General features: G+C 41.2%; 3 protein-coding genes across 8 annotated transcripts in view; 2 read left to right on the top strand and 1 right to left on the bottom strand.

The window, feature by feature from the left end:
- LOC108269120 (MICOS complex subunit MIC27) overlaps positions 1-12753 on the top strand; it is a 189687-nt gene that overhangs the window by 8577 nt on the left and 168357 nt on the right. The window contains exon 8 of one of the 4 annotated variants that reach the window (XM_047157046.2): positions 128-1717. The exons of 2 other annotated variants lie outside the window; for them this stretch is intronic. The gene's annotated coding sequence lies outside the window, so the exon portion shown is untranslated. Of the gene's footprint in view, positions 1-127; positions 1718-12753 lie in introns of those variants that run through there. One more of the 4 variants, XM_047157044.2, reaches the window with a different exon arrangement.
- Positions 2349-6190, top strand: sh2d1ab (SH2 domain containing 1A duplicate b). Of its 2 annotated transcripts, XM_053681976.1 has the most exons (4): positions 2349-2438; positions 3844-4040; positions 4279-4342; positions 5683-6190. In XM_053681976.1, the coding sequence occupies exons 2-4, from the start codon at positions 3904-3906 to the stop codon at positions 5821-5823; spliced, it is 342 nt and encodes a 113-aa protein (XP_053537951.1). In that variant the 5' UTR covers positions 2349-2438; positions 3844-3903; the 3' UTR covers positions 5824-6190.
- LOC108268414 (teneurin-1) overlaps positions 8240-12753 on the bottom strand; it is a 123969-nt gene continuing 119455 nt past the window's right edge. For both annotated transcript variants that reach the window (XM_047157043.2, XM_047157042.2), the window contains one exon: positions 8240-12296. In XM_047157043.2, the coding sequence (XP_047012999.2) occupies positions 11544-12296 (753 nt within the window). In that variant the 3' untranslated portion in view covers positions 8240-11543. The remainder of the gene's footprint in view (positions 12297-12753) is intronic.

The raw sequence follows: 12753 nt of genomic DNA, 5'->3' as shown, positions 1-12753 counted from the left end.
AGGCAGAAATGACTTGATGAGGTCAGAGGAGAATGGCGGGAAAGTTCCATTACATGGGCAGTTTTTTGCAACTATGCTAATTTCCCTTTATTTATTTTGTGTTGTCCCTGGTTTGGGGGCACTGCAGTGTCTTTCCTAGCTGAGTTCCTGGTGGGTTGGCCGTTCTGACCCCGGACCGTTCACGATGCCTGCTGTGAGGTACTCTGTATCCCCTGTCACGCGTCTAGCGTATCTGCACCACATAGATCTAGCAGTTGGACACTCCAATTTGCTGAGTCAGCGTGCTACTTGTTGGGTGCTGGCTGCTTCATTTTAAGTGTTGTCCTTTTGTGTCAAAGGGCTCGGTATCATTGTGTATGGTACTGCTGAGAGTGGGAGTGCATGGGTGAGGTGTCCTTGTTTGGCAGGTTCCACTTGGGTGGAGTAAACATGCCTGCAGCCGTACATTGGGAGACAATCATTATCTTTTGCTGTAGATGTATATGAGTTCTCCATAAAGAAGGAGACAAAGTGTGAGCACTTTGGGCACGAGTTCAAGAGACTTTTTAGTACGTATTGGCATGTTGTACATGTCTACCGAATTTCATACATGTACCCCTTTCAGATGTACATTTCCACCAGTTCTGACACGTCTGCAAAGTTTTGTGAGTTTTTGGGTATGTTTAGGCCCTCTAAAATGTGATTCATTTGAGAAAATAATAATAATAATAATAATAAATGGAGCAGATCCAGTAGAGCCTCGCACCATCGTTACTCGGCCCTAATAATAAACGGAGCAGATCCAGTAGGGCCTCGCACCATCGGTACTCTGGCCCTAATGATAAACGGAGCAGATCCAGTAGAGCCTCGCACCATCGGTACTCGGCCCTAATAATAAACGGAGCAGATCCAGTAGGGCCTCGCACCATCATTATTCAGGCCCTAATGATAAACGGAGCAGATCCAGTAGGGCCTCGCACCATCGGTACTCAGGCCCTAATGGTAAACGGAGCAGATCCAGTAGGGCCTCGCACCATCGTTACTCAGGCCCTAATGGTAAACGGAGCAGATCCAGTAGGGCCTCGCACCATCGTTACTCAGGCCCTAATGGTAAACGGAGCAGATCCAGTAGGGCCTCGCACCATCGTTACTCAGGGCCTAATGATAAACGGAGCAGATCCAGTAGGGCCTCGCACCATCAGTACTCTGGCCCTAATGATAAACGGAGCAGATCCAGTAGGGCCTCGCACCATCGGTACTCAGGCCCTAATGATAAACGGAGCAGATCCAGTAGAGCCTCGCACCATCGGTACTCGGCCCTAATAATAAACGGAGCAGATCCAGTAGAGCCTCGCACCATCGGTACTCGGCCCTAATAATAAACGGAGCAGATCCAGTAGGGCCTCGCACCATCGGTACTCAGGCCCTAATAATAAACGGAGCAGATCCAGTAGAGCCTCGCACCATCGGTACTCGGCCCTAATAATAAACGGAGCAGATCCAGTAGGGCCTCGCACCATCATTATTCAGGCCCTAATGATAAACGGAGCAGATCCAGTAGAGCCTCGCACCATCAGTACTCTGGCCCTAATGATAAACGGAGCAGATCCAGTAGGGCCTCGCACCATCGGTACTCAGGCCCTAATGGTAAACGGAGCAAATCCAGTAGGGCCTCGCACCATCGGTACTCGGGCCTTAATGATAAACGGAGCAGATCCAGTAGGGCCTCGCACCATCATTATTCAGGCCCTAATGGTAAACGGAGCAAATCCAGTAGGGCCTCGCACCATCGTTACTCAGGGCCTAATGATAAACGGAGCAGATCCAGTAGGGCCTCGCACCATCAGTACTCAGGCCCTAATGGTAAACGGAGCAGATCCAGTAGGGCCTCGCACCATCGGTACTCAGGCCCTAATGGTAAACGGAGCAGATCCAGTAGGGCCTCGCACCATCGTTACTCGGGCCCTAATAATAAGACTAATCCTAAAGAAAACAATAGGGCTTTCGCACTTTCAGTGCTTGGGCCCTAAAAACACAACCAATCTATTAGCAAAGAAAATCTCAGAAAACTGTTTTTTCTACAACCATCAGAGGGAGACATTTGATCATTATTGTGTCCTCTGCCGCACGGGATTGTGAGAAGCAGATGTGCTCTGTAAGTGCAAGTCTGTCGAGGTCATACGGTACCGTAGAGAGAAAGAGAAACGGTTAAGCATTCATTTTTCTTTTACTATAAGCACATTTCTATTAATGTTTGTTTTCATGCATAAGTAAACAAACCTTTTATTTGCCCTCTGATTCACACTCCTGGTAACATTTGGTGAACAATATACAACAGATTTCAAAATAAGTAGGCATTAAAGTGCAACTTTTTCTTTTCTTTTTTTTTTTCTTAGATTATCTTCGGTCTAACGGACTCGGGATTATTCATAAGAATTCAGCATTCTCAGTAAACAGCAGTGAGATTGCATCCATTAACAAATTAAAACCAAGTACAAAACACGACAGGCCACTTGCATCTGGGATTTTTCTTCTTCCTGTGGATAGGGTTAAACCAGTACTGTTCCATCTCAGTGTCACTGATTAAATGTATAGAGAACAAATCATTCGATGCTTTTTCAAAACTCGAAGAAATCCAGCCCGTCCCTCCGGCGTTCTCTCCAAATCCACACCTCAAAACATTCGTACTCACTTTCCGAACTGACAGGCAAGGAAATGTCTCGTTTTCCTAAATGGTTAGATGTTTGTGGTCCACATCATGAGTTTTCAGAGCCCGAGACGTCACACAGAGCGAGGTTTCTCCTGGGAACTAATATTTTAATTTAAACTCCCAGAACTTAAAAACAAATATTCTGAAAAGCTTCTGACTTCTATCTTCATTGACTTCACCTTTAATATGAATTTCACAATGGTTCAAAACTGACAAAAATCGCGCCATTTCATCATAAAATCACGTTTTAGACATCACGAACCGCTTAATGATAAGGAATTACGCTCGTTATGGGAATCCCACGTGCATCACATTTTTAAAATAAGGTTTTAAATATATATATATATATATATATTAAGGCGTCAGATGAAATTTCGAGCAAATCGTTGAAATCTGTCTCGTAAAAGAAATAAATGTGTCAGTGTGCCATGTTGAGATCTGTACGGCTCACGTGACTCAAAATGAAAAATTGTTTTAAATTTCAGTTTGATGTGGGAAACCCGCGTCCCGAAAGACATCTTCCCAAACGATCCCAAATTCAGGACAGACGCCGGACAGAACTCGACGTAGTTCCGTGGATTTTTTTTCAAAGTCTATTTCGAGAAAAACGTCCCGGAAAAGATTCTCCGGTTCCTCTTTTATTCTCGAAACACTAAATCGATTATACAAGATCCGGGAACGTACAGAAATACTATTATTATTACTTTCAAAGCATAGAGGCCTCCTTCCTTTCCTATTCTGGCCTACGTTCTAAGAAATATACACACACATATATATATATATATATATATATATATATACGACTCCAGAACTCAGTGCGAAATTAAGACATGGACAATAATATTCCAGTGCGTTACGCAAGAGCTTTCCAACTACCCATAATGGCAGTGCTAATTTTCAAAATCACGATATATTCGAGGTAGAATATGTGCAACCCGTCCTCGTTTCTCATGCACGATTAAGACTTGTAGTAAATCCTGGGAAAATAAATCACACAAACGCCTCCTTTACTGAAACAAAGTGTGCTTTATCTCACCTCAAGTGCACACCCAAAACAGTTTAACTGACATTTTCCTCACCAGCATAAACATTTCTTGCGGAAAACATCTTTTGTCTTTGGTGTGATTTCCTGCCTTTCACGTCATTTCCCGTAGAAGGAACCACTACCTCTTGGTACTACTGAGATAAGGCAGAGAACCACAACAAGCGGCACGATGGAATCGCTGTCTGTATATCATGGGGCCATCAGCCGAGAGACGTGCGAGAGGCGCCTGGGTCAGGCGGGCAAGGATGGCAGCTACTTAATCCGAGACAGCGAAACCGTCCCTGGTGCTTACTGCCTCTGTGTCCTGTAAGTTCACTAGAAACACCAGCCTTTTCCCTTAAATTTCCTTCAATTGCAGTAACTCGGGGCATTCGTGGTGATGATTATATGCATTCTTCTTGAAATTTGGATCACTCAGTAACACATGACTTAAAAGATTTTGTGAGTGTGTATGAATATATATAGACACACACACACTCACAAATATATATATACATATATGTCATGTTAAATTGTGTTGCTTTGCCATTGCACTCATTGACAGGTGTGATGGCAGTGTCTACACTTACCGCTTACAGCAAAACAATGCAGGCTCCTGGGCAGCAGAGGTGAGCGTTTTTCCCCCCATCTCTTGTGTATGAGAACCTGCTTTTGTTGTTTCGACTCAGTACTCCGCATGTGTTTGTTGTAAATGTAAAGATTTGACCTATTAACAAGAAAGAAAGAAAGAAAGAAAGAAAGAAAAACCACGTTTCTGTAGTAGTTATCTACAAAAGCACGTCAGAGCAGTCGGATAGAAATGAATCAGATTTTAAGAATTGAAACAAACGAGTCTTTTAGAAACATTTAGTAGATGGTATTTTAATGTGAATGGGGGAGAATTCAAAAAAGATATATGACAGCGGCGATGAAACATTTTAGGCTGGACTTGGATCGTTTTTCCGTGCTTTCAAGGTATGCCGCTCAGAAAGATGTGCCTCAGAAACTAGCTTTTCATTTTATACGACCTAGTTTGTAGTTGTTGTTGTTTGTTTGTTTGTTTTTGCCTCCTAGTAAATAATGGAAGAATATATTAACATGCCAAAAACAATTTAGACTCTCTCTCTCTCTCTCTCTCTCTCTCTCTCTCTCTCTCTATATATATATATATATATATATATATATATATATATATATATATATATATAAATTAAAGCCATCACTAAAACCTCATAGCTTCCTTCGAATGCACGAACGTACAGTATGTTGTACTTTTCAGAATTTGGGATTAAACCAGCTGCCTACCAAAAGAAATGCAAACATTCTTTACATGAATGAAACATGTTTTGTTGTTGTTGTCGTTGTTGTCGTTTTGTTGTTTTTTACTGTACAGGTCTCAATGCAGCTTCTATACAATGAGATAAATAATTGTAATAAGTCGTTGTTTCCTAGCCGAAAAAGAGAAACTTTTGACAAGCTGGAAGTTGCTACAGTTAAAAGGCCTTTGAAGTCTGGTGACCAAAAAAGTATGAAGAAGCGTGATAGAAGTCGTAAAGTCATGCGTTACGATCTTAAAATAACAGAGTGCATTGTTTAGTAGTGATATGCATCAGCTTGAATACATGAGGAAACAGGTTCCATCGTGGGCATATGTGGTGGCTTTGAATTCAGGCTTAGATAAATCGTTATAAAGGGAAATGAATAAAAAAAATAGTACGTCAGCAAGCTTTGCAGTTCGGGGAATGCACTCCTATGCACCGAGTGACTTTTTTTTTTTTTTTTCATACAAATGCATAAACCTCAGGCTGTGCCCAGATTACTAGTTTGCTTTTTGTTTTGCTTTTTATAAATAGCCAGTATAATACTACTACTACTACTACTACTACTACTAATAATAATAATAATAATAATACAATCAATAAAGTTAAAAGTCTAAAATAACAATGCTTTCTATTTGTGATTTTTACAGACAGCACCTGGGCAACAGAAACGCTTGTTTCGTAAAGTGAAGAATTTGATAAGCGCTTTTGAGAAACCAGACCAAGGCATTGCTATTCCCCTACTCTACCCTGTGACTGTTCAGAATCATTATAACAGCACGAACACATAGAAGAAGAAACTGAAACATATTGACACTCGTTATGATTTTTCTTTTCTTATTCTTATTCTTATTGAATATGGATTCTTGACTTTTTTTTTCTTTCTTCTTTTTTCCTGGTGTACTCTTGATTCTAACAGGCTTTAAAATCCATACACGGAATTTTCTTAATGTTTTTTATTTTATTATTATTATTTTTTTTAATGTATTTTACATTTGTCTAAAAAACAAACAAACAGAAGAGTAAATAATTTGTGATTGTGGAATAGGTCGTGATGTTATTAATGTGTTCCTTCGAGCTGGGTACTATAGTAAGCGAAACCTAAAAATTGTGCATATGAATGCGATAAGAAATGGAAAATAAATACAAATAAATCAAGCTGTTGTGTAACTGGCTGTGCGTCTGTGTAGACGACAAAACGATCCCGGTCGTATCTTGCATATGTTTTCTGAGGATGTCTTTAAAACGCATCTGATTAGAAGATGTTTTAACGGAGAAAAGAACAAACAAACAAACAAACAAAAAAACACTGCCTGTACGTACATGAGTGTATACAGACATGCGATTTTGAGCACATGGCTTTGCATCAATCTGCACAAACCAGACGAGCTCCACAGGAAGAGCACCTCGTCTCCTAGCAACAGCACTCTCAATTCTCTGCTGGTGTCAGTGCTCATGGGTGAAATCAGCCTCATTGTATGAAATCAAAATAGCCCATTTTCAGTTATTTCTCATCCTCATGGATATTCATGGATTCTGGCGTTTACATATAGCCATCAGTGGCTTCAGCGGTGAGACGAGAAAAAGCAGATATCGGAAGCCTCGTTGAGGTTACCAGGGTTGCAAGCCAAATGTAAATAAATAAATAAATAAATAAATCTTGCCGTGCGGTAAGTAGCGCATTGAGGTTTTTCACGTCCGTCATGGACGTGTGCTATTGACCACAATTAATATTTAGGTACTTGATCAGATTCATGTCAGTGTGGAAGCAAAATAATGATGTAACATGTCTTAAAATTACACTGTGAGAAAAACAAAAACAACAAAAAAAAACCAAACACGATTAGTACAATGGAAAGACAACTATAAATATACATTCAGTGAATATATTTTCCAATCAGGCTATTGACATGAAATTTTCACCAGACTTTGGTATTCACTCAAGAAACCTGGAAATAGAAAGAATTCACAACGTTAAAGCCCATAAATGAAGTCGTGTGTAATAAAGTCACGGGAAGGAGACGGGGAAAAAAGTACCGAACACGCTAAGTGAGACGTAATTAACACCTAGTGGAGAAACCTTTGTTTGTATCGACGGCGTCGAGACGCTTCCTGTATGAAGAAATGAACGCGCCGCGGCATTCAGGTGTGATTTTCGGTCCGTTCTTCTAAACATATCGTCTTTAAATCTTGTTCAATCGGATTCGAGTCAGGTGATTGACTGGGCCGCTCTAACCAACAGTTTATTTGCTTCACTCTAAAACATACCGAAGGCATGCAGGTATAAATAAGACTCACTTTTAAGGAGTTATAAAGCACTGTTTCAATGAGCTGCACCAAGAAATTTGTCCACATCTGTGTATATACGAATATGAGAAGAGAGTTTAGAATTCCAGCTTTTATATCAGGTTTATTTATATTATATGTAAATGTGTTACATGACCCAGAACATTTTTATCAGATCACTCCATTTTTCGGTGAGCAAAAATATTGGAACACGCGACTGACAAGGTGTTTCTTGTTCTCCGGGTGTGTCCTGTTAGATTGATTGTTTGTACAATCAAGAGCTCTGAACGTCTATAGTACTCTTGGTTTTACCTTCGGTTTCAGCTGTGAACGCTGCATTCGTTGTTAAAAATGGATAAGCCACCATGAATTTCAGAGAGCTGTCTAAGGGAGAAAAGCAAGCCATTCTAAAGCTGAGAAAAAGGGGGGAACCAATCAGAGGCGTTGCAGAAACATTGGCGTAGCCAATAGAGCAATTTGGAATGTCCTGAAAATGAAAGAAACCGCTGGTGTACTGACACCGAACAGACGGCCCAAAGAAACCAACGACAGCTGGTCACAGAAACGCTGTGGGGGGAAAACCCTCCACAAACAAGAGTCCGTGACATCTCCAACAACCACCACAGGGCAGGGGAGGAGCTATCACCACCCACCGTTCGAAGAAGATTTTGAGAGCAGAAATATAGAAGCCATACCACTCATTAGCAGTGAGAATTGGAAAGATTGGAATTTGCAAAGAAATACAGAATGAGCCAGAAAAATTCTGGAACCGAGATGAACCTCTACCAAAGTGATAGAAAGGCCAAAGTGTGGAGGAAGAAAGGATCTGCTCATGATCCAAAACATACAAGCTCATCTGTGAAACATGGTGGAGGTGGAGTTATGACTTTGCCATGGCTCCTTTTGGAACATTCTCACTAATCTTTATTGACGATGGAACTAGTCGTGAACCGATATGGGTTGTTTAATGCCCAATGCCGATATCCGGACAGCAATGTGGCAGATTGGCCGATATGAGGCAGATATTACACAAATTTACTTACAGTAAATTAGACATAAAGAAAATAGGTGAAACTAAATGACCATTTATTGTGCATAATATTTATGTAATATAATAGTACAATTCCCTGGTGTTGGCTCAATAATGTACTCCCATAGAGGATTTTGTTTAGCCAGACATCTAGCAGAATAAAACAGAAAATACATTTTAGTTAAAAACTTATGTATTATTTAATTTTCCAACCATATAAATAATTAGTGCTTTAATCCGGTAGCAGTTTAACGGTAACATTTATAAGGAATATAATGAACAAATCGGACCAATTCTCACTCATTAAGGAAAGACAAAAATAGTGTGTAATTCCATGTATTTTTATCTACAGTACATAGTTCCTCATAAATCTCACATAGTTGCTTTAGTAATAGGGGGCAGTGGTGGCTCAGTGGTTAGCGGCTCTGGGTTACTGATCAGAAGGTCAGGAGTTCAAGCTACCCCAGCCAAGCTACCACTGTTGAGCCCTTGGGAAAGACTCTTAACTTAAATGTTCAATCAGTTTTGTTTGAATTTGTTTATTACATGCATGTCTGTATCCCCACAGGAGCTCATCACGAGCCTGTTTGCTACCGCTGGGCTGTGGATCTCACGGTACTAGACTTTGTTACACGCCGGAGTGTTGCTGCGTGTGACTTCACATAAACGTCACGTTAAAAAGCGAACGATGACTGATCGCTTTAATGTCTGTCAGATGCTCGCTTCACGTCTGAGTGGGCAGAATAAGGAAGGATGTAGTTATGTGCTATCAGCCAAACAGGAAGATATATCGGCTTTCTGGCAGAGGCGGTCAGGTTTTCATTTAATATCTGTTGATATTTGATGGAGTCCATGATGCCATGGATCCTAACAAAATTCCCAAAACATTAAAGATCCACCTCCATATTTAACCGTGGGCATGAGGTACTTTTCCATACGGCTACCTCTCTGTGTACCAAAACCACCTCTGGTGTTTATTACCAAAAAGCTCTATTTTAATTTCATCTCACCGCAGAACCCGATCCCATTTGAAGTTCCAGTAGTGTCTGCACACTGAAGACGCTCGAGTTTGTTTTTGGATGAGAGTAGAGGCTTTTTTTCTCGAAACCCTTCCAAACAGCTTGCGGTGATGTCGGTGACTTCACATTGTAGTTTTGGAGACTTTCTGACCTCAAGACACTAACATCTGCAGCTCTCCAGCTGTGATCCCTGGAGATTTTCCGTCCGCTCGACCCGTCCTCTTCACAGTGCGTCGAGACGATATAGACGCGCGTCCTCTTCCAGCTCGATTCATGACATTTCCGGTATTATGTTCACCGGTTGTCCGTCCTTGGACCGCTTTCGGTAGGTACTAACCAGTACACACCGGGAACACCCCACGCCATTTTGGAGCTACTCCGACCCAGTCGTCTAGCCATCATCCATCGTCTAGCCATCATCCATTTTTCCTGCTTCCGACACGTCGACTTCAGGAACTGTTCTTCAGGAACAGTTATTGCTGCACAACAGGGTCACACCACATACTGCAAGCAAAAGGTTTACATACTTTCGCCACTCACGGAAATGTAATATTATATCGTTGTCCTCGATAAATACATAACCACATATAATATTTACCAAATGAGAAAACTCACAGGTAGGTTTTATGTAAATAGGAAGTATGTAAATGAACTTCTGCAGGCAGCGTATTGGGACCACATGAAAGAACTCTGTGAGATGCAGGTGGGCTGTCTCATACCCACATAACTGTGTCATTTATATCCTCCTGCAGTGATTCATTTCCAGTTGTATATATTTTTTTCTTCACCGCATTAAAAATGTGCCGTTCAGTTGACCTATGATTTTAGTCTCAGGCTTACACGGGTCCAGGAGCTGTTTCTCTGAGGGATCAATGTGTTTAAAGTTATACTGAGCAGGATTTTAAAAATTACAAGAGTTCTTGTTTTGTTTTTTTTTTTTAATCGATCGAGACAGAGAAGAAGAATAAAAGCCTGCATAATCAGACGTCCCTGAGCTGCTGCGTCACCCGGACAAACTTTTTAAATAGTAACTCACAATCAGTCGGTGCTGTGTTAGTAGGGGCTGACTTGGGGGAAATTTCCACACACGCATCAAACGCCAGCTCAAAGTGAAAGAGTCCAATATCAAAGACCCCTGAGCGAGACACGTCAGTCTAACATCGGGCGTGTCTCCTCGTTGCAGAGAAAAAGCGTCAGGCTATAGTGATTTTTAACGGCGAGTCGGATTTTTTTTGTTTTTTTTTTTCTTCTCGAAAATGTGTTGTGCTGTACGGTGTCAGAATTGGAAAAGTGTTCATGAACGCTCATTTTCACTGCACGTTACTGAAAAAAAGGACAGATGTTTGGAAAAAAAAAAAAAAAAAACGAGGTATCATAATACAGTAATATACACATAATAGCTTTAATGAAGTTATCTTAAACTCATTAATATCTGATTTCCAGGGCAGATATGTTCATAGCATATATAATAATAATAATAATAATAATAATAATAATAATAATAAAAAAAATTCTAGTCATATTAATACTTCATGACGGATGACAACATATATGAAAAGTTTTCAGCACTTTCTTTTTTAAACCATCTACATTTTCAGTGCGTATGTACAATATCCGTTTCATGTCCGTACTTTTACGAAAAATAACGACGATAATAACCTGCCTAATCCGACGCCTTATTCGGTACGGATTTCTCTGTGGCCTGTTCTTTCGTCACCTCGTTATTTCGTATCGTGCTCCATTTGCAAGGCCTCTTTTGCACAAAAGTCCAACTCTGTTACGTGGAGGTGTCCTATGTAAAGTGACAACTAAAATGATACAAGGATAATGCAATATCGATTCTGTGTCTTGTTTTTATCTTTACAGGTTTATAAATGTGAAGAATTAAGAAACAATACTATATTTAGAAAAAGAAAGAAAAAAAAATTCGCTTCACATAGAAAAGGCTAAGCCACGGCGAGGAGGAGAAAGAACGGGAAAAAAAAAAAAAGACTGCTTGTGCTACGTAGAAACTCTACCCTGAACAATAATAAAATACCATCATTCTGTCACAATTAAAGGCGGATGAGGCTTGCTTCCTGCAAATCTCATTTTATGTTATAATATAAAGAGTCTGATTAATCTAGAAAGGGGCAGTCTTTGGTGAAAGGGCCAGAAGGCGGCATTTGTACCACCGTTACCTTGTATCTATTTCGCTTTGCCTCACAAAATGAATGTTGTTAGCACTGTCGGCTAGCTCGGGATGCTGTTCTACTGACAGTACGAAATAGCCATCGTAGCCAGACACTTTCCCACTCGAACGCAGTTGCTGCTTCTCAGCTTCGGTCCATGCTCGGCTGCCACCCTCTCCACTGAGAAGCCTGCTCTGTTCGCGTGCCCATGCCTGCTCCACTGCTCTCTCCCTTGCCAGCTCCAACACATGTTCTCTGGCCTCACTGGCTGAGGCGCCATAGCGCACGTTCAGGCCTAGCGCCCCCGACTGGAGCTGGATGTTTGCCAGGCGTCTGGTCCTTCCACCGGCCATCGATGTCATCTGTGTCACCGTCACATTGATACCGTTCTCCAGGACACGTCCCTCAGCGCCGCTCATCACAATAAGGTCGTCCTCTAGTTGCCCAAACTTGACAAAGTGGTGCGTGTCTCGCCCATCCACGGTGTAGTGCAGACCCTCCAGGTAGACAGCACCGTGGACGATAGTCGCCAGGCGCCGACTATCCTCACTAGCAACGCCGATGATGTCAGCCAAAGCAACCCCATTCATTACGGAGAATTTTATGCCCTTGCCAAAAATGGTAGGGAGGGTCGAGAAAAGAGGTGTCTGGTCCAAACGTTGGTTCAGGCAGCGGATGGACTGAGTCATCGGTAACCTTTCTAAGGAGATGAAGGATCTTAGTTGCCTCTGTAGCTCACACTGAATACCCAGAACAACCTAAGAGCACAAGAAGAAAGCACAGGTCTAAATTTGGAATATAATTACAACAAAAATCAATAAATGGATTCTCTCAAAGTACAGACGGCGTCCCAACAACATAAGAATCTAACACAATCTGCCATCTCATTTGCTACGATATGAAATATCAATATCTATGACAATATAGACAGCATTATAGCATTTGAAAAAAATGAGTAAAGACTAAACTGTCTTTACAGTAAAGAAGACTGAATGAATTAAAGACAAACTGGCACAAAAGTACTGAAGATATACACTCATCGGCCGTTTTATCCGGACCCCTACCACTGTAATCCTAGTCATTCATGTCATTAGCTAATCAAGCAATCACGTGGCAGCACGGCGATGCATAAAATCATGCACGTACATGTAGTCAGTACAGTATCTTCAGTTAACGTTCACATCAAACTTCATAGTGGGGAAAAATGTGATCTCG

This window comes from Ictalurus punctatus, chromosome 8 (assembly GCF_001660625.3).
Source record: "Ictalurus punctatus breed USDA103 chromosome 8, Coco_2.0, whole genome shotgun sequence".
Lineage (NCBI taxonomy): Eukaryota > Metazoa > Chordata > Actinopteri > Siluriformes > Ictaluridae > Ictalurus > Ictalurus punctatus.
Note: the sequence above shows the minus strand (reverse complement) of the source record. Positions and strands in the feature narration are given on the sequence as shown.

Bases quoted from the DNA above. Each gene is read 5' to 3' on its own strand.
- sh2d1ab (XM_053681976.1), top strand. From the start codon at position 3,904: ATGGAATCGCTGTCTGTATATCATGGGGCCATCAGCCGAGAGACGTGC. The intron at 4,041-4,278 runs GTAAGTTCACTA...ACTCATTGACAG, and splicing joins GCTTACTGCCTCTGTGTCCT to GTGTGATGGCAGTGTCTACA. The intron at 4,343-5,682 runs GTGAGCGTTTTT...TGATTTTTACAG, and splicing joins CAGGCTCCTGGGCAGCAGAG to ACAGCACCTGGGCAACAGAA.